Below are 21,531 nucleotides of genomic sequence, written 5' to 3'. Positions count from 1 at the left end.
TATAACTAGAGGAACTTCTGTGGTAGATCTGTGTGTGTGGAAAGTAAATAAAAAAAAAGGCTTTAGCCTTCAATACCAATTTGTGAAGGACCTTAAAGTCTAGTTTCATAAAACTACACCTGACAAACAAAACATTGAGTTAAAAGCCTACAATAAAGTGAGGATAAAAAGGAAATGAAAACTGTGGAGTGTAGAGTGTGCAGAATAAAAAACTTCCTTGAATAGGGAGCTCTCTCTCTTTCCAGTCTATTCCTGGGGCACAAATCTGATCTCACACTGGTGAGAGAGAAGAGTAAATCCACTAAATCAACTGAGTTATGCTGCAGTAAGATCAGAATCAGGGTCACAAACTATTTTTTTCTTAGACATGAAAGCAGTCGGCTCTCAAATGACAGTGCTTTGTTCCTATTTCTCTTATTAAAGCATGAAAATGGTTAGCACCAGGGAAACAAAACACATACAAATTCTTTAGAACAGCTTTAACTAACACCTCATTTCCAAAATCCAAGGCTGCAACTGAACAAGACATTTCTTCCCCTGCATCAGTGAGTTACTGAGATTAGATCCAGACTTCAGTGACTGCCTAGCACGCATTGCAGGGTGGGAAAGGCAATATCTTTTATTGGACCAGCTTCTGTTGGTGAGAGACAAGCTTTCGAGCCACACAAAGCTTTTCTTCAGGCTCTTACTCAGGCATAGGCAAGAGCCATTTTTTATACTAGCATGGTTTTGCTAAAGTTTGCTCATTAACAACCCTAAGCTCCTTCACAACCTGCTTTCTAAACTCAACCCCAAACCCAAATCAGTCCGTTGGAAAAAACTAATTTCTGAATGGAGACAGCACTTCAGCCAATGGCAGCAAAGCACTGGGATCGTATGTTGCATGACGTCAGCTCACAGAATGTAGCTATGCAATTTCCAGCAGGTAGTTTGGGCTGAGCTGTTCTGCAGAAGTGAAGTACAATTTCTTCTCCTGAAATGCAGGCACAGAGATTAGACTTCAGCAAAGTTATAGTTCTGATGCTTTTTCATTGAATGCATAGGGATTTTTTTAGATGTTACTCAAAATGCAATACAAATAGAAACCTTTAAATCAAATCTTGTTCGAAGCCAGCCCAAGGAACTAAGCATGCTGGCCAAATATTATTGAGTTTTAAACATTTCCTGATTCTCCCCCTCTTTACAAGGGAATTTAAATCTTTTAAGTCAATGGGCCATATTCATCCCTGAAATAACTAGTGATATACATACTTCACTGAAGTTACAGCCAGTATCCATTTAGGCTAATATCCTTTTAACATTTTTGCATGAAAAGGGCAAGTTTTCTTTAATTTAAAAAAACCACACACACACACCACAAAACAACAATTATAAATCTAAAGAACCAAAACGTGGAATTTTTTAGCCAGAACTAATTCAGGAGTTATGGTCTGTGATAAAAGTGGCTTCCCCCAAGAAAAAGCAAATGTGTTGATTTTCATAATGCTAGATCACCAAGTGGCATCTAGTTCTATCACATACTGCAGCCAGAGAATCAATTGAGTATTAGCATGTTAGAGAAAAGTCTACAGTAAATTAAACTTTAATTTAAGCTTCTGAGACAGATGCCAATTAGACTAAGAACGTCTGCATTACTGAACCTTTCTTCTAGGATTTTCCTAGGGTCATAGGATTTACAATGGGAAGTACAGAAAAGCACTCAACTGCAAGACTAAGGCCTGGTCTACACTACGAGTTTATGTCGAATTTAGCAGCGTTAAATTGAATTAACCCTGCACCTGTGCACACAACTAAGCCCTTTACTTCGATATAAAGGGCTCTTAAAATCGATTTCTGTACTCCTCCCCAACAAGGGGAGTAGTGCTGAAAATCAACATTGCCATTTTGAATTAGGGTTAGTGTGGCCGCAATTCGACGGTATTGGACTCCGGGAGCTATCCCACAGTGCACCATTGTGACCACTTTAGACAGCAATCTGAACTCTGATGCACTGGTCCGGTAGACAGGAAAAGCCCTGCGAACTTTTGAATTTCATTTTCTGTTTGCCCAGCGTGAAGAGCTGATCAGCACAGGTTACCATGCAGTCTGAGAATCGAAAAAGAGCTCCAGCATGGACCGTACGGGAGGTACTGGATCTGATCGCTGTATGGGGAGAGGATTCCGTGCTAGCAGAACTACATTCCAAACGACGACATGCCAAAACATTTGAAAAAAATCTCAAAAGACATGATGGAGAGAGGCCACAATAGGGACTCACTACAGTGCCACGTGAAAGTTAAGGTGCTCAGACAAACCTACCAGAAAACCAAAGCAGCAAATGGAAGGTCCGGGTCAGAGCCGCAGACATGCCGCTTCTACGCTGAGCTGCATGCAATTCTAGGGGGGGCCGCCACCACTACCCCACCTCTGACCATGGATTCCGAGGAGGGGGTAATCTCAGCCATGGCTGAGGATTCTGCGGACGGGGAAGATGACGATGAGGAGGATGAGCTTGCGGAGAGCACACAGCACTCCAGTCTCCCCAACAGCCAGGATCCTTTCCAGCCTGAATAAAGTACCCTCCCAAGGCAGCATCCCAGTCCATGAAGCCATGGAAGGGACATCTGGTGAGTGTACCTTTGTAAATATAAAACTGTTTAAAAGCAAGCGTTTTTTAATGATTAATTTGCCCTGAGGACTTGGGATGCATTCACGGCCAGTACAGCTACTAGAAAAGTCTGTTAACGTGTCTGGGGATGGAGTGGAAATCCTCCAGGGACATCTCCATGAAGCTCTCCTGGAGGTACTCCAAAAGCCTTTGCAGAAGGTTTCTGGGCACTGCAGCCTTATTTTGTCCTCCATGGTAGGACACTTGACCACACCATGCTAGTAGCAAGTAATCTGGTATCATTGCATGACAAAGCCTGGCAGCGTATGGTCCCGGTGTTTGCTGGCATTCAAGCAACATCCGTTCTCTATCTCACTGTGTGATCCTCAGGAGAGTAATATCGTTTATGGTAACCTGGTTGAAATACTGGAATTTAATTAAGGGGACAGAGGTGGCCGTTCCTACTGGGCTGTTTGCCTGTGGCTGAAAAGAAATCCTTCCCTGCAGTTAGCCAAGCGGCAGAGGGGTGGGGGGCATTGGTGCTGAACTTTTCACATTTGGCTAGCAGGGATCTTCCCTGATACCAGCCATGCGGGAAATAAAGCGATCATCCCAGAGAATTGGATATGGGGGGGAGGAGTTTAGTTTGGTTTCTGCTGCTGCACGTTAACAGAAAAACCGCAGCATTCAACGGGCTTTGCTTGGCATGTGGGAAAGGAGAGCGCTGCTTTTATGAAGGCTGCAGAAGCCGAAAGACAATGGCTTACCATGGCCGCATGCAAGCCAAATTCTGTTGCCCGGATCTGCGTCTGTGATCTCTAACACCAAAGCTGCAGGCACTCAATATTAAGATGCAAAATGCGACCTTGTACTGAAATCACATGTGATATGTAATGTGAATAGTGTTGTTCACCGTGAAAGAGTATAAGCATTTTTCTGTAAAATTTATCTTTTTAAATACTTCTCTCCCTTTTTCCCCTCCCTCTCACAGCTGCAAATTTTTCAAGCCTCCCTCCCCCGTCCCAAAGGCTCTCTCAGATAAGGTGGCAAAAAAACGGACACGAGACAAAATGTTCTTGGAAATCATGGAAGCAACCCAAAATGAAAGAGCTCATCTGAATGAGTGGAAGGTCACCCTATCCCAGTACAGGAAAGCTGCCAGTGAACATGAGGCCATGAGGGACGAACGTGAGGAGAGGAGAGACACTCGAGATGAGAGGTGGCAGGATGCAAAGCTGGGGCTGCTGCATGATCAAACTGACATGCTCTAGAGCAGGGGTCCCCAACCTTTTCAGGACCAGGGACCGGTCATGCCTGCGGAGGGAGTGCTCGTCCCGCGGCTCGGGTACTGGCTGCTCTGGCGCTCCGATGCCGAGATAGGGATATGGGTTCCATCTATCACCCCACCACAGTTAGGGAATCCCATTGCAACAAAGCCATCCACTATGACCTGCACATTTCTCAGAGTCGCTACCTTTGGTAGCAGCAGCTCAGTGATTGCTTTGGCTACTTGCATCACAGCAAACCCCACTGCAGATTTGCCCACTCCAAAATTGATTCCCAACTGACCGGTAGCTGTCTGAAGTTGCACGCTTCCACAGGGCTATTGCCACTCGCTTCTCAACTGTGAGGGCTGCTCTCATCTTGGTATTCTGGCACTTCAGGGCAGGGGAAAGCAAGTCAAAGTTCCATGAAAGTGCCCTTACGCATGCGAAAGTTTCGCAGCCACTGGGAATTGTCCCACACCTGCAACACTATGAGCTCCCACCAGTCTGTGCTTGTTTTCCGGGCCCAAAAATCAGCGTTCCATGGCTAGAACCTGCCCCATTAATAGCATGATCTTCAAAGCGCCGAGGCCCGCAGATTGAGAGAATTCTGTGCCCATGTCCTCATCACTCTTGTCACCGCGCTGCCATAGCCGCCTCCTCCTCGCCTGGTTTTTCAGATCCTGGTTCAGCATAAACTGCACGATAATGCGCGAGGTGTTTACAATGTTCATGACTGCTGTCTTGAGTTGAGCGGGCTCCATGCTTGCTGTGGTATGGCATCTCCACAGTTCATCCAGGAAAAAAGGCATGAAACAGTTGTCTGCCATTGCTTTCACGGAGGGAGGGGTGAGCTGTACCCAGAACCACCAGCGACAATGTTTTTTGCCCCATCAGGCATTGGGATCTCAACCCAGAATTCCAATGGGTGGGGGAGACTGCGGGAACTACAGGATAGCTATGGGATAGCTACCCACAGTGCAACGCTCCGGAAGTCGACGCTAACCTCGGTACATGGACGCACACCGCTGAATTAATGTGCTTAGTGTGGCCGCATGCACTCAACTTTATACAATCGGTTGCCCAAAAATCGAATTCTGTAAATTCGGAGTAATCCCGTAGAGTAGACATACCCTAACTTGCAGAATCATGGCTCCCAAGCAGTAGGCTGGAGTCAATTGTGGGACACAGCACTTTTGTGAAGTCATCTGAGGGTTTTTGTTTTTAAACGATCCTTTCTTTTGGTAACCCCCAAATATGAATGCTGCTACCTCCCACCCACCACACCTCACCCAATACATTTTAGGGCAAGTGGATCGCAACAGATCAATGGATCCCTAGCTGAGTTCTAGGTTCGAGACGATTAATATTCTGGGAATCATAATGCAATGTTGTATAAGGTAGTGCCATTATTGTGGAAGCACCTAGCTACTTTATAGTGAGAACTATATTTTCAAGTGGGCTTATAACAGGACAAATTCCTCTCTAAAAGTAGATGAGGGTGGTGTGAAATTCCACACCAGGTTATTTTATGCCATCTGAATATTCTATATAGTTTTTGCTTGCTTTGTTTTCATTACTTTTAATACATCTCAATGAAAATTTTCTTTGGCAGGCCTACATTTTTCATTTACCAATCTACACAAAACTTGATAGAGAAGTGTATCTTGAGTAGCTCTGGTGCAACAAATTGTTTCTTTATTCAAAGTTGTGTTTAGGGTAATTTTTAGCCGTTATTCATGGCATAATTTAATGCTTATGTGCTATGTTATCAAGCGAGAAAGACTGTGGGGCAAAAAGGAGGAAACCTAACTTTTGTTAGAAATTTGTAACCTGTAACAGAAGGGTTCTTGTGCACCTCCTGACACAAGGCTTCATGCACAGCTATTGACAGAAAATATTCTGTCAGCCACTGTGATTCTATCCAACACAGATTCTATCCAACCCCATGCCAAGTCCCCATCCCCAATTCAGTATTAGGAAGTGTATACGCAAGACTTCATTGTGAAGCAGGGATGTTAACCTCCCACACCAAAATACAGCTCCCCAAAAGCAAGGTAACGTGTAGGTAAGCCATTCAATAGTAGATACCCTCTACTTCTCCATCCACTTTACCATAGATACCACAGACCATGCACCACAACCTTAACTTTGCCCATCTAGAGATGCCAGTCTTCCATGAAACCTTTTACCAAATTACTCTCTTCCAACACAGCCAACTTCTAGGCCAAGCATTCACAACTACTACTATTGGGAGAAAAAACAACATGGTAAAGGTGTGAATGCAGAACAGTAAAAGTCAGACTAGAGTTAAGATGTATAGTGGGCAGAGGAACAAAAATTATGGAGGGTGGCTCAACTTTGTTTTCTTGCTTTTGTGGGTTTGTCAGGCATGTTGTGTATAACAAGTCAAACTGCTTCACAACAAAGTTTTTTTGTTAGATATGTTCAGATTCTTATGCTATGTCCATCACCACAGCATTCAATTTTCAAAGTTAACAACTGTAATATGACTGTCGTCATTAAACCAGGGTAAAGTTTCCTCCACCCCACTTAAACCCCTTGGGTGAGCAAATTGTGAAAATTGTTTTCATATGTTCATTGGCAAAGCGCTAAAGGTGTTTACTATGCAAAAGAAAGAAAGTCCTCATTCTTCTTTCATTTACACTGGTATAAATGCAACTGAAGCTGGAGGGCTAGATTTTCAGCTATCCCCCAATTCACTCAGCTGAGGATCAAGGAGCTGCACATAATTCCTGCAGCAGGAGTTTAGAGCAGCCTCAGGGATATCAGCTAAGGATATGGCTGCAGTGCTGCAGCCATGCCCCTTTCTACCTCCATTGAAGGCCAGGTGGGAGGATAGTGCAGAGCAAAGTTGTCCTGGGTGGCACAAAGGCATCATGATTGTCTCCCTATAGAACGTCACAGCCACTTGAAACTTCACATTTGAAGCAGGAAGATTTAAATACATTTCCAAAGTACAGGCCTTTAGCATACCATTTTACTAAGAGAATCTTCCTCCGCAATATAGTGCCACTGTACATAAACTATTCTGATTCCATCCTAGAGAGATCAGGGATACACATACTGTACACAGTCAGTTCATTACAACAGACCAAATTTACCGATGCAGTAATTCCACTAACTCTAGCAAAGCTACAAAGAATGAACGTGTTGACTTATAAAATATGTAAGGAAAGTAATATGTTAATTGCTTGCATCTAGGTTATAAAGCTAAAATGATTAATTAGATTGAATAGGGCAACTTCCCCCCCCCCCCCCCCCCAAGCAGCATTCTTATTAGCACTTCAACAATCTGTTTCATATCTGCTGAGACCAAGTAAAACAGCAAATATAAAACTACATTACCTTATTACCAGACTTGGAAGGATTAGATAATTGGTAAATGTCGATTGCATTGCACATACAAAAACTGATAAATATTTTCACAGATAAGAAAAATGCTCTCTGTAAATTTTGACTATTTGCCTGTTTGAGAACTTAGAGCTTAATTTAAGGCTACTTACACCTCTACCTCGATATAACGCTGTCCTCGGGAGCCAAAACAATCTTACCGTGTTATATTGAACTTGCTTTGATCCACCAGAGTGAGCAGCCCCGCCCTGCCGGAGCACTGCTTTACCGCATTATAATCCACATTTGTGTTATATTGTGTCAGAGGTGTACTTTGTATATGTTGACAATTTATGTTTTAACAATTACAAGGCTTTAACTTTTTGAAACTCAACATCTGCCATTCAGTAATTACAGTCTGACTCCCCGACTCTCCAATTTCCCACAACTGAACATTTTAATTGATAAACACAAAAGTGTTCTAAAATAAAAATCTATAATTATCTATCAAAGTTAAGAACATAGGAACATAAGAATGGCCATACTGGATCAGACCTAGGATAGTATCCTGTCTTTCGACAGTGGCCAATGCCAGGTGATTCAGAGGGAATAAAGAGAACAGGTAATTATCAAGTGATCCATCCCGTCACCTATTCCTAGCTTCTGGCAAATGGAGTGTAGGGACATTTCAGAACATGGTTTTGCATCCCTGCCCACCCTGGCTAATAGCCATTGATGGACCTATCCTCCATGAACTTCTCTAGTTCTTTATTTAAACCCTGTTAAAGCCTTCACATCATCTGCTGGCAAAGAGTTCCACAGGCTGACTGTGCATTGTGTTTAAAACTTCTGCCTATTAATTTAATTTGGTAATTTCATAGAATATCAGAGTTGGAAGGGACCTCAGGAAGTCATCTAGTCCAACCCCCTGTCAAAGCAGGACCAATCCCCAACTAAATCATTCCAGCCATGGGGTTTGTCAAGCCTGAGTGTAAAAACCTCTAAGGAGGGCGATTCCACCACCTCCCTAGGTAACCCATTCCAGTGCTTCACCACCCTCCTAGTGAAAAAGTTTTTCCTAACATTCAACCTAAATCTCCCCACTGCAACTTGAGACCATTACTCCTCGTTCTGTCATCTAGTCTTATTAATCTGTCTGCATATGCAAGCTGTTCCATACCCCTACTCATTTTTGTTGCCCTTTTCTGTACCTTTTCCAGTTCACCTTTTTTGAGATGGGGCAATCACATTGGCATGCAATATTCAAGATGTGGGCATACCATGGATTTATATAGACGCAATATATTTAAAAAAATCTAATTCTGCCAAGCAAATTTATGACAATGTATTCTTCTATAGATTTGCAGAACATCCAAGGAAAGTTAATTTTCTACAAGGTACGCTTAATTAGCTCGAACTGTTAGTGCAGCGATTATTAACTTTCTCTGCACTAACCAACTTTACATCAGGAGGATTGTTCCAGGATGGTGGATACACAATGCAGAAAAGTTTACAAGTTAGTCACCAAAAAGGATAAGGATCCCAAAAATACAACTCCTGATCTACCTTGCTAAATAGGCAGATGCCACAATACTTCTTACATCCCTCTTAAGTCACAAAACCTCAGATGACCGCAAGTCCTTGGGTCATATAATTATCATCATGGCTTTCTTGACCCAACTGACATTTCTGGACCAAAGCTAGGGCGTACAGGTGTGTGTGTGTGTGTGTGTGTGTGTGTGTGTGTGTGTGTGTGTGTGTGTGTGTGTGTGTGTGTGTGTGTGTGTGTGTGTGTGTGTGAAGTGCAATTTTAGGAATTAAAATTTCCCTGTGAGGAGGAAAGAAGTGAGTATGTAGGCCAAAGTAACTATTTTGTTCATTCTCCTAGCTGTAGACACCCACCAAGAAAGTCACTTTCAGTGGACAAGGAGGATGGTGGGGAAAGAAGACTACTTTCCCTAGAGGGTCAAAAAGTGTAGTAACCGCACACACCAGGCATTAACTCCGAGGAGGGACTACTGACCATGGACGTCACCCACTGGAACCCTGTCACAGGTGAGAACCGACTGGTTGACTCTGAATCCTACCTCTTGAAATCCAGAGGGTACCTGAAGCAAAGCTTTTTGTAACTTTCCTGCAAGAAAGAGAGGTTTTTCAATCTTCCATTAGACAGTCAAACATCCCTATTTTCATACCATTAGATAAATATCCCTCAAATGCAGTAAACACTCTTGGCATCTTCTGAATTTACATAGAACAAAATACAGGTCAAGAGACACTAACACTATTCAAAACTTTTGATACTAGTCTGTTTAGATCAAGATGAAAAGCTAGCCCTGGGTGAACAAGTCTGGAATTTAAGGGAAGCATGAAGTCTGAGAACCACCCAGGACAAGAATGGGGTTCCATGTGAAGGAGATAAAGTTTCTATTTTTAGAGTGCTGGCCTTTGATAGTGATGGCAATACAAAGGGTCTGTATTTTCTCTTAGGACCAAAAGGAACAAGTTCAGCTAACTCCATCTGGTGACTCAAGTTGAATATCTATTGTCTTTGAGTCCATTCTCCTGGTACTACTGTGACTCTTCCTAGGCATGTTCTCCTCACTCTAATGTGTGTTGCTCTGCAACAGATTTTATTATATCTCCTCCCATGACAGCAGCAAACGGCTTATTCCATATGGGGTTCCATTCCTGTCTCATTCCCCCATTGCTGGTCTATTGGTAAGGCTATATGATAAACAACTGAACAGGATAAGAAGGCCTGAAGAGCTCACCTCACTGATTTGAGCTCCACTCTGTTGAAGTTGGGGATGGAGAATTGCTCCTAGGGATAAGTTGATATGCCAAAAAGAGTCTGAAGAACACTAATTGGCCACAGCTGCTGGTTCAGAAGAAATGCAACCTCGGTTGCTAGATACAGAAGAAGTGTAGCACGGGCACTAATTGTGCTCTGCTTTCTTTGAACTAGACACATTTTATATGTGCTGAAAATTTCAGTTGGCATTTTGACTTCTCAGACACAGTAAAGTTATTTCTTCTTCTGCACTTTTGCTAGATGTTAATATATTCCAATGCATTATTCTTAAGATTAGCCCCCCATCCCAAAACCACACACACTTCCCCATTGCTTTTTGGGAATGACTCCCCCATTCCCTCCCCCAAACCAGCCCAAGAACGAGCCATTGAAAATGCAGCATACATCATAAGATGGTCCTTGGTTACATAGCAATGGTGCAAATCTTAATTTGGCATCTAGATATTTTGATGATGAGCCCATTAGATAGAAGATAAAAAGCAGCCAAAAGATTCAATGCCACCTATGAAAATATTGTATAAATGACTTTTCAGACAGATTATAAAATCTGCTCTTCAAAGAAAGATATAAGCAGGGACTTCTCAAATAATCAAATGGATATATACCTTTTGGTGAAATTCTGGCCTCCTTTAATAACAACCTGCTTCAACATAGCACCCACATCCAGCTTGTCTTCTACACTTTTTATATCAGGAAAAACCTAAACCTCAAACAGTAATGCATACAGAGAAATACCAATGAAGTTATTATTCATGCCCCTGTCCAACAACGCTAAAGGAAGAAACAAAGAGAAATGACTCACTGAAACAATCAACATGAGATGATGTAAGGCACCCTGCTGCTTTAGTAATGGGTGCCAATAAACATTTCTAAAACGAATGCCTAACTATTACAACCAATATACATTAACAGCAAGAATACTGCATTCACCAGCTGCAACCTGAGCAGTGTTAAACACCTATTTCACAGACTCTGTTGGTCTGTTTAACAATAAAATAAAAAAGTAATGGAAGTGTTGCACATAGACACATGCATCACTATAGGCTGAAGATCGAGGTCCTTATGTAGACAAGATTTCTGTTGTCTTCAATGAGAGTTTGCCTCAGGATATTACTGATTAGGAGAAAGAAAATGCGACTTGAGCATAGGAATTCTGGTCAGTCAAGTTACTACACCATCACATCAGATTTCTTCCTACTTGCAATTCTAGTTCACTGAAGTGTTTTAATTCTGCAACACTTCAATATTTTTATCTTTGTCTCTGAAAGATTTCATGGTGAGGAACGTATAAATTTCAGTACCCTTTTAATTTCTAATATTTTACAGAAAGGGAAATCATATTTCAGTTTTAAGGGTTCACAAATATTTAAAAACTGAATCGCACCTCAGATATATAGAAGTTAGTTAAGGAAGAGAAAAAGAATTCCACATCTTGTCGCACAATTGTTTTTAAAAACAGGAAAATGGTGTTTTTCAAATCATGCAGATTCATTATGTGCATTGTCAGAAGTTCAATACTTCATCTAGCATTAATAAATCTTAACAAAATAAAGCAGGTATCCAAGATCATCCAGAGAGAAATGCTCATGAAACTGAAATTCCTTAAAACACCAAATAGCAGCTGGTCAACAAGAGCTTATGCAAGACCTAGTAGGTATGGAAGCACAACATAATTTATCTTACACATAGCCTATATTTTAACTTTATAGCTTAAAACAAGGGTAGACAATAGGCAGACCACAGGCCAAATCCAGACCACCAGATTCTTTTGAACAGACTGCAAAATCCTATTTCCTACTTATTATCATCATAATTGTTATTGCAGTGTGAAAAATGTTTCTCTGGAGTCTGGGCCTTGACCATACCTTGGCCAAGAAATTTGGACTGGGGGAGAAGGACTACCCCAGCTTAAAACGTCACAGCTTAAAAAAAAATCCCACTCACCCAAGAAGTGAAGAGTGGTCCATTATACAGAGTCTATTTCTGAAGAATTTAAGCTTATTTTTGAAAAAAGAGTCACTGTCTTATGGTTGCAAAGATAAGACAACACTGGTTTGCATTTAGTAGGTTTTCTTCATGAGTCTGCAGCCAATGTCTCTGTTGTTGCTCAGCATCCGCAAGCTGTAGGCACAAAGTTAAATTAACAAAACTGGCCAATTTCACTACTCCTATTCAGGACCTTGTGGGAAACAATGAAACTGACAAGACTCTGACTCTACAGCTAGTGCTTGGGATAACTATGTTCAGCAGCAAAAGAGACTCCAAGAGAAGGTTCCTTTGAAGCAGAAAAGGTAGCAGGTAGTTGGGCACTTACTAGTCAGAGGGTGATATACAAGATGAAGCCTCGCAGACAGGTTCCAGGGATCGCATTCAAGAACAAATAAAACAAACCCCACACCCAGATAGACAGACAGGTGGGGGGCAAGGCTCCTCATTAGGGCATTTCTCCACATTTTATACCAACCCCCGGCTTGCAGGAGTCTCACATTTTTCGAGCACTGTGCTCCAGAACAAAGTGTAATCTAATTTTGTAGCAATAAGGATACTTCTCCTAGCCTGCAAAATAAGTCTGAATTAATGCACTTCACTGACAGATGAAGAGTGACATTCCCTAATATTTAGGGCCACCAAAAATGAGAACTAAGAAGAAGTGGAATGCAAGAGTCAGTCATGCAACGATTTTAAAAAGGCAAGGAACTCATTATAGCAGTCATTAAGTCAAAACTGGTGGAAGAAGTCTAGGTATAACGAAGACCCCAGACATCTCACAACTCCCCCCCCCAAAAACAGTTTAAAGCTAAATAGCTTGAATCCAAGTTTCTTATTTCATAAAAAGTTGTTAAATATACAAGTCATCTATTGAACCCTATTCACTCTGTGTGCCATGCCAAAGAAGTGATTTGTGCAAGCTCTACTTTCTCTACAGAGGAAGAAAAACAAAGTCCTGTTTGTTTTAAGTTTCTTTTCTCTGCAATTTTAAACATACACAAATTATTTTGATCCAATAAAATAAATAAATAAATAAAATAAGAATCTGTTCTTCAGGGGATTTATTCCACACATATAGAAGTGAAATGAAGTCAATGGTTTTAATTCACTTTTGCAAGGGTGTAAGAGCAGAACTGATCCAATAATAATAAAAAAATGTCTGAATCAACTTAGATACAAGAAAATTAAGAATAGTAGAGTACTGAGAATTTATTAACAACCTGTATCTGTCCTATCCCTGGTAACCACAAAACAAATTTTATCTAGATTCTTCTGCCATGTCATTCACCAGCAGGGCCGGCTTTAGGCCGATTCCCCTGATTTGGGCCCTGCACCACCTTTTAAATTTCTTAATATTTTTTACTCACCCAGCAGTGGTCCGGGTCTTCGGCAGCACTTCGGTGGCGGAGGGGGGGGGGGTCCTTCACTCACTCCGGGTCTTTGGCGGCATTTCGGCAGCAGGGGGTCCTTCAGTGCCACAGGAGACCCGGAGCGAGTGAAGGACCCTCCGCTGCTGAAGTCCCGGACCGCCGCCGGGTCTTTAATCGGGCCCCGCAGTTCCTAAAGCCGGTCCTGTTCACCAGCATCTGGCTGCCAATGAACACCAACCAAGTTTGAGGAGCCACCTTCAATTGTAATTCTAAATTGTATCTACTACATGTAGAGTCTGACACTGCACTAATTCAAAATCAGAGGGAATTTTGCCCTTGACCTCAAAAGGAGCAGAACAGGTCTACAGTTTTCAGTGTACATATGTTAAGCAGTCAGAAAGCGAATATTTTTTAGATTAATTGCAACCACCACTTAAAAGGGCACTATCATCCTAAGACTAGTCAAAACTCAAATATATGTTCCTTCTGGATTAACTGTCCTCTTCATCATGTGAGCATACTGCTTATTATTGTACAGTTTGTTGAGCCTTTTTAAACCACTGATTTTTTAAAATGTAGGCTTGGTCTACACAGACTTAACTAATGTCACTCAGGGGTGTTGATTTTCCAAACCCGAGCAATGCAGTTATACCAATCAAACTCCTGGTGTAGACAGCGCTATGTTGACAGGAGGGCGTCTCCCATTGACATAGCTACCACCTCTCAGACTTCTTCTGTTGGTGTAGGTAGCGTCTTCACTAAGCACTACAGCTGCTTTGGTGCAGCTGCGCCACTGCAGTGCTGTATGTGTAGACAAGCTTGTAGTGTTACGGACTTTGCAAACAGACACGCAAAAAGAAAATGGGGGGGGGGGGGAGAGAAGAGTTAGTCAAATTTGGGCCTACCAGCCTTTAAGCATCCCTTTAACATTGCATTAGGAGAATGAGTTACTATTATAAGCCAGATCAGCAGATAGATCCCGTTGCACATCAGCAAAACTTCTTTAAACTTGTGGTTTTGTAGTTTTGTTTCTAATGCACACAAAAGAAGCTGACTAATATCTAATTTGTAAATAAACCAAGGATCTCTGCCAACATCTATATTTCATAGCCAAATATTATATTTTTATTGATTTTCATTGCACTGTGACAGAATAAATTCTCCTCTCGGAACTTTACAGATCAGATAAATTGGTGGTAAAATAAATGAGGACAACACATGCTGGACAAAAACCAAAAGGGGGTGGGTGGGTGTGGAAGTAGTTCTAAGTCCTATTAACTAGAAGTGATGGGGCACCTAAGCAGGTAATCAAGATTTAATGTTCTACAGTTCCAAGTTGCACTCAGATGATCTCTGAAATCAATCCAAGATCCCCTGTTAAAAAAACCTTTACGTTACAGCCAGTAGTTCATTGTTACAAACCTGGACAACTATGTGGTTAAATACAGCTATGTTAAATGCAGTAACATATTTGTGAGAATCGCTGTCTTTTCAGGTGCTAAGTCTCAGAACTGTGATCAAGTTACGGTTATCAGAACTTAAGTTACAGATTAATCCAAACATTGTTTATTAGAGTTATTCTAATATTAGAATATTGTGATGCAAGCATCTGTCTATGTTAATCCTGATTAGAAAAAACTAGTAGTGCATGAACTACAGATTGTTTGTTTTCATTATTACATGCAATTGAAGGTTAGTTTTGTCTTCACAACCACTGAAGATGTTCTGGTCTTCCACCTAATACAATTCACAGAGTCACAAACCACATACAAATACTAGAGCCACATTATGCCAGTAATCCATTTTACTACACATTATCATGCCAAGAAAAAGCAAGGAGAGGGAAAAGTGTTGTAAGAAAGCAGAAGTCACTTTCCTGCTACAACTTTAATTACAATGCTAGCTCTATATAATTATTTTAAAACATGTTTTAAAGAGGATGTATTAGAACTATGGACTGAATTTACCATAATCTATGTAAAAACAGACCATCCCACTCCAGTGTTTAGGTAATAAAGGACAAAAATTTAAACAAGTTAGCATATGCTTATAATCCTGATGCTGCTTCCATTGAAAAAAAATCAACAAATAAAGTTCCATGGTTTTCAACAGGAGCAGGAGCAGCTTTTTTCTTTGTGACTTATTTGAGCCTTGACACTTAGCATATTTAGAAGATAGAAAACCAGGTCTCTGCCCTGAGGAATTTAGGTCTACCTAATGTGCCATATACATCTATATACAGGCAACTGCATACATACAAACCTAACGAGGCCCCTGCAATAACTATGTGAAATTGCCTGAGTTTGAGGTTAAAGGTGACACTGCACATTAGACTCTCCTTGCCTTTATTTGTATCTGAACTAGAGACACTAGACTGTAACCAAGAGTCTGCTCCTAGACTGAAGCCACTGGGGGCCTACTGTCAATAAGTGTCAATATTCTAGTCTAGGGTGTGAAGGCCAACATTGTTTCCAGAACTGCATGAGGAGAGCCAATAGACTTATCACCTCCTTTAGAGGCTTTATGATTTCCCATGTATCTTGTTAGTCTGTAGGCTATTCAAACAGTATCTCAACTACTCACAAATATGGGTTGCTGGGCAGACACAAATTTTGCACTAAAAAGCATCATCAACTTTTTATTGGAAATGAGTCAAATTCAGTTCTAGTGTAAATGAGGGCAATTCCAGTCACTTTGGCCCAAAATGTCTAGATTACATAATTTAACAAGGGGATTTAAACAACCACTCCTGGAAAATGAAAAATTCCAGCCCCTTAAATGAATTGTATCATACTGTGGATAAAGAAAACCCCTTGAACCAACATCATCTTCCCCCTCCCTGAACTCTTAGCTACAAATTTTATACATACCCACATAAGCCATCTTACATATTCTTAGGTGGACAATAAGAGTTGGTCCTCTAAGATGCTGAGTGTAACCTTCCAAGAGGTTCTCAGCGCCTTACAGTATTGAGTCCTTAATACTTAAATTTCACCCCAGAATTAAAAATGTACATAAAAAGAGTTAGAACCCCTGAAAATAAAGCTTCATGAACAGAAATACTGACAACCTTAACTACAGAAGCACTGCTTTAAAACAAACACACACACACACACACACACACACCCCCTACTCTGCACAGGTTTCATAGCTCGGTTGCACAGCAATATTTATGGAGTGGCTATTAAAAAGCTATTTTCTGACCAATTCAGCTAGATAGGCCTACATACTTCAGAAATTAACATTTTACTTTCATATGCTAGCAGCCGCCACACACTGAGCTGTTCCAAGGGCCATCTGAAAATGTAATACCAACACTAAAAGATTTGGGGTCATCTAAGTTCCTTTTTATTACAGATGGGCATGCATTAGCTGTTAACATGAGACATTGGGATATATTTACTGAAATTATGATTTCCTATCTAGTAATGAAGGAACAACTGAGAGGTAAACTGAAGCAGATTTCACTGAACTTTGTTAAACTTTCAAGAGTGACATTTAGGAATATGTCAACTATGCAAGAATTTAAATGCGTGGTGGTCAGCACTCTCTAAATAAAAAAAATCTATCAAATCTATTTTGGATAAAATATCAAAATTACATGAGAAGATGGCTAAGGCCAAAAATATTAAGAAATAGTTTAAATCATCTAATTAGCCACATATCTAAAGAAACAGAACAGTCCATTCTACTGTAACAGACTATATTATAAAGTCACATGCAAGTATATACTTTGAGTACAGACTCTTCCAAAATTCTGTTTTAGCCCTCTCCAACAATATGCGCGTGCACATATGCTTTTATACAATAAAGGAAGTCTCCTCTGCCCATTTATTCTGCATACCACAGACCTTGACATTTACATCCTGAGCAAAACAAAAATAGAGGCATGAAGTCCCCCTGATTATTAAGGCTGCTCTCATACAGCTATAAAAAGCATTCATTCTGTAATCAAATTATGAATTCTAGTAAGTTTAATGAAAAAATGTAACCAACTTTCCTCCTCTGATTTATCAGCCCTCTCCCCCACACTTCCCACTCACTCCTCCCTAACAGACACAAAAGAAAAGCCCTCTACCCCAGGCAAACTTGGGACAATACACTTTGGAGACACCATTTCTAGAAAAAGTTGCATTTAAACCTTCCGTACAATACCCTTATTAAACATGACTAAAGTAGCAAGGAGTTTTCTCCCAGAAATTGCATTTAAAAAAAATAATCAGTGCAGGTCTAGGATTAGAGAGAATAAAATCTGCCAGATCCTGGAAACTATTAAACTGACATTTAATTAAAATATTTAAAACAAAAGAAACCTAGAGAATGTGAAAGGATTACAGGCTCCACAAAAGACACGCAGGTAAAGATACCTAAAAGAACCATTGCATGGGAACTGATCAGCAAATTCATCACCTTCAACAATGAACGAAAGGGAACATGGAGAGGAAAAAGGGGGAACGGTCTCTCCCCTCCCTCCCGCGGTTTTCTACTACCCTCTAAAGCAGGGGTCCCCAACCCCCGGTCCGCGGCCTCTTACAAACCCGGCCGCGAACCGACCCATGCCTGCGGGAGGTCTATCCGAGCCGCAGGGCCGCCCAGAGGGGGGGGCAAAGGGGGCAATTTGCCCCGGGCTCCGCAGGGGCCCCCAAGAGAAGAGCGGAGGCTCCCGCCTCCGCCCCTCTCCGGGAGCCTCGGCGCATCAAGCGCCGAGACTCCGGCCGAGCCCCTGAGCCCCGCCCCGAGCGCCGTGGGGAGGGGGCGGGGCAGCTGCCTCCGCTCGGCGTGGAGCTCACAGCCCCGCCCCCTCACCACGCGGCTCTGAGCGGGACGGAGCTCAGGCCCTGCCGGCGACGCGCTCGGTAAGAGGCCGAGGCCGGGGCCGGGGAGAAGCCGGGGCCAGAAGCGGGGGCCGGGGCCGGAAGGGGATGGAGAAGCGGGGGCCGGGGCCAGGCGGGGAGATGGAGAAGCCGGGGCGGGGGGGATGGAGAAGCGGCGGCCGGGGCCAGGCAGGGGGGAAGCGGCGGCCGGGGCCGGGCGGGGATGGAGAAGCCGGGGATGGAGAAGCGACGGCCGGGGCCAGGCGGCGGCCGGGGCCAGGGGATGGAGAAGCCGGGGAGAAGCGGCGGCCGGGGCCAGGCGGTGGGGATGGAGAAGCCGGGGCCGGGGGGGGAGAAGCGGGGGCCGGGGCCGGGCCAGGCGGGGGATGGAGAAGCGGGGAGAAGCGGCGGCCAGGGCCGGGCGGGTGGGGAGAAGCGGGACCCGGCGCCATCGAAGCGCAGCCCGGTCTTCGGCGGCGGGGGGCCCCTTCCGTTCCGGGACCCCCCGCCGAAGTGCCCCGAAGGCCCGCGGCGGGGAGCCCCCCCGCCACCGAATTACCGCCGAAGCGGGACCCGCCGCCGAAGACCCCGGGCCCCCGGAATCCTCTGGGCGGTCCTGGCCCGAGCCGCGGGAGGAGCGTTCCCTCCGCAGTCATGCCTGCGGGAGGTCCGCTGCTCCCGGGACTCCGGTGGACCTCCCGCAGGCATAACTGCGGACGGTTCGCTGGTCGCGCGGCTTAGCTGGACCGCCCGCAGGCATCTGCTCTAAAGGGCATTTAGCTCTTGATGCTTCCCGAAAATAAGCCATTCAACCCTCTCTGCCGCACAGACAATGGGTCAGAGTCGTTGCAAAGTTTCCACGCACGTCCGAGCCAGCTGGGCTGCAGTTCTCTCCCCTCGCCGCACCCCGCATGTCACAGGCAGGGGCAGGGGCCATGGGGCAGGGAAAGATGGTCCCTACGGTAGGCAAGTGACGGGGGATAAATCCGCGGGCCGGAGCAAAGGGCAGCTTGCTCCCCCTACCTGGCGGGTCCATCTCAATGTAGAAGATGAGCTCGGTGGAATAGGGCATCATCACCTCCCGCCAGTCCGTGTCCTCGCCGTCCATCTCCCACACCGTGTTGTACATCGCGAGGGGCGACTCTCGAGAGCGATTTATAAATATCAAGGGGGGGGGTAAGAGTCCTGCAATATCCCCCCCTAGAATATTTTAATTACAAAAATAAAAAGGGGGCGGGGGGAGCAAAGGACCCCCCTGCCCCCGGGCAGGAGCCAGTCTCTGGATCGATAGACTATCGCGACAGCGATGCCGTCGGGACACCTCCACGCAGGAGTCGCCTCCCAGCTGCCGACTCGTGATGGGTTTCCCAGATAACAAGCCGCCGGGAGGGGGGCAGGGGGGGTTAAGGACAAACCGAGGGTCCCCGCCCCCACGGCTGGCTGAGGCGGGCAGCGGAGGGCTCCGCACGCCTCTGCCCCCAGCCCGGGCTCGGCCAGCGCTCCCTCAGGGCAGCCCCCGGTGCCGCGCTCCGTGGCCGGCTCGCAGCCCCGCGCGCAGGGCAGAGCAGGCGGTTCCCAGTCCCTCGCGCAGTGCCCGGCTCCCAGCCCCGCTAGGTTTCATTTTAAGAGGTTCTGAGGGGCCCATCCCAACCGTCGCCAACCGCCTCTTGCTGAGGACTAAACCACTCCCACCGCGAGGAGGGGGCTGGGCGGTACCATCCCCCTTAACCCTTAGCGCGCTCCCGGTTGCTCAGACAAGAGAACTGGGGCGGTGGTAGCGTCCATCGAGCCGGGGGAGGGGGGAGTGTGTGACGCTGCAGCGGGCGTAGGGCCCCTGTGGCGGGACAGACGCGTGGGAGATGCCCGCGGGAGACAGAGGCGGCGGGTGACGTCTTCCAAGAGCCGGGAGCAGAGTCTGAATCTCTTGCCACCACCCCCCTCGCTGTAGAGAGAGCTGGTATGCTCCGGAGCTGGCCGGCCCGCCAGGGGCTGCTGCCTTGGAGCTCGGGAGCCGAGGGGGAGGGGCAGATTAGTTTAACCCAGTTGCCAGAGCGGCAGTCTTTGTCTGAGTGAGCAGCGAGCTCCAGGATTGGTGCAGAGCCCTCGGCCAACCAACTAGCCAATCAGCTGGTTCTGAAGCCGGCCGGCTAGCTGGGGATTGGTTGCAGGCCCCAGTTACTAAGCGGGTAAGAAGGGGGGGGGGGGAATAAAGAGGGACGGAAAGGCTCGTGCTGCCCCTCCCTTTTCTCCCAGGAGTGGGGGAAGCGCCACCCACTGGGGGAAGGGACGGGGCTGCTAAGGTGCATCCCCTCACTGCCGTGGGGAAGGGGCCCTGCTCCCTGCTGGCCCGGGGGGCGGCTTACAGCGCCCCGCCATTGACTCAGTGACTGAGGGAGGCGGGGGCTGCCCCCCACTCTCCAGCTGATAGGGGTGGGGCTGCCATGGGGCTCACAGTGCTCCCCCCAACTAACTCAGTGCCTGGGGGGGCTAGTGGAGTCCCCCCCTGCAGGGCTGCCAAGGGGGCATAGTGCCCCCCCCACTGACTCAGTGCCTGAGGGGGGCTAGTGGAGTCCCCCTGCGCCGGGCTGCCAGGGGGCTCACAGTGCCCCCCCGCCACTGACTCAGTGCCTGAGGGGGGCTAGTGGAGTCCCCCTGCGCCGGGCTGCCAGGGGGCTCACAGTGCTCCCCCCAACTAACTCAGTGCCTGGGGGGGCTAGTGGAGTCCCCCTTGCAGGGCTGCCAAGGGGGCTCAGTGCCCCCCCCCCCACTGACTCAGTGCCTGAGGGGGGATAGTGGAGTCCCCCCTGCAGGGCTGCCAAGGGGGCTCAGTGCCCCCCCCACTGACTCAGTGCCTCGGGGGGGGGGGGCTAGTGGAATCCCCCCTGCCGGGCTGCCAGGGGGCTCACAGTGCTCCCCCCACTGACTCAGTGCCTGAGGGGGGCTAGTGGAGTCCCCCTGCGCCGGGCTGCCAGGGGGCTCACAGTGCCCCCCCCACTGACTCAGTGCCTGAGGGGGGCTAGTGGAGTCCCCCTGCGCCGGGCTGCCAGGGGGCTCACAGTGCCCCCCCCACTGACTCAGTGCCTGAGGGGGGCAAGTGGAGTCCCCCTGCGCCGGGCTGCCAGGGGGCTCACAGTGCTCCCCCCAACTAACTCAGTGCCTGGGGGGGCTAGTGGAGTCCCCCTTGCAGGGCTGCCAAGGGCTCAGTGCCCCCACTGACTCAGTGCCTGGGGCTCAGTGCCCCCACTGACTCAGTGCCTGAGCGGGGATAGTGGAGTCCCCCCTGCAGGGCTGCCAAGGGGGCTCAGTGCCCCCCCCCACTGACTCAGTGCCTCGGGGG

General features: G+C 45.9%; 1 protein-coding gene across 6 annotated transcripts in view; it reads right to left on the bottom strand.

Annotated features, from left to right (window-relative positions):
• The window catches only part of LOC120370714 (phosphatidylinositol 3-kinase regulatory subunit gamma), a 393,090-nt gene that overhangs the window by 27,982 nt on the left and 343,577 nt on the right, over positions 1 to 21,531 (bottom strand). Inside the window, exons 1-2 of one of the 6 annotated variants that reach the window (XM_039485804.1) lie at positions 19,218 to 20,248; positions 9,230 to 9,340 (exon numbers count right to left, since the gene is read on the bottom strand). The exons of 3 other annotated variants lie outside the window; for them this stretch is intronic. In XM_039485804.1, the coding sequence (XP_039341738.1) occupies positions 9,230 to 9,340; positions 19,218 to 19,323 (217 nt within the window). In that variant the 5' untranslated portion in view covers positions 19,324 to 20,248. Of the gene's footprint in view, positions 1 to 9,229; positions 9,341 to 17,790; positions 17,813 to 19,217; positions 20,249 to 21,531 lie in introns of those variants that run through there. 2 more of the 6 variants (XM_039485805.1, XM_039485806.1) reach the window with 2 other exon arrangements.

The sequence above is a fragment of the Mauremys reevesii genome, linkage group 8, assembly GCF_016161935.1.
Source record: "Mauremys reevesii isolate NIE-2019 linkage group 8, ASM1616193v1, whole genome shotgun sequence".
Classification (NCBI taxonomy): Eukaryota; Metazoa; Chordata; order Testudines; family Geoemydidae; genus Mauremys; species Mauremys reevesii.
Note: the sequence above shows the minus strand (reverse complement) of the source record. Positions and strands in the feature narration are given on the sequence as shown.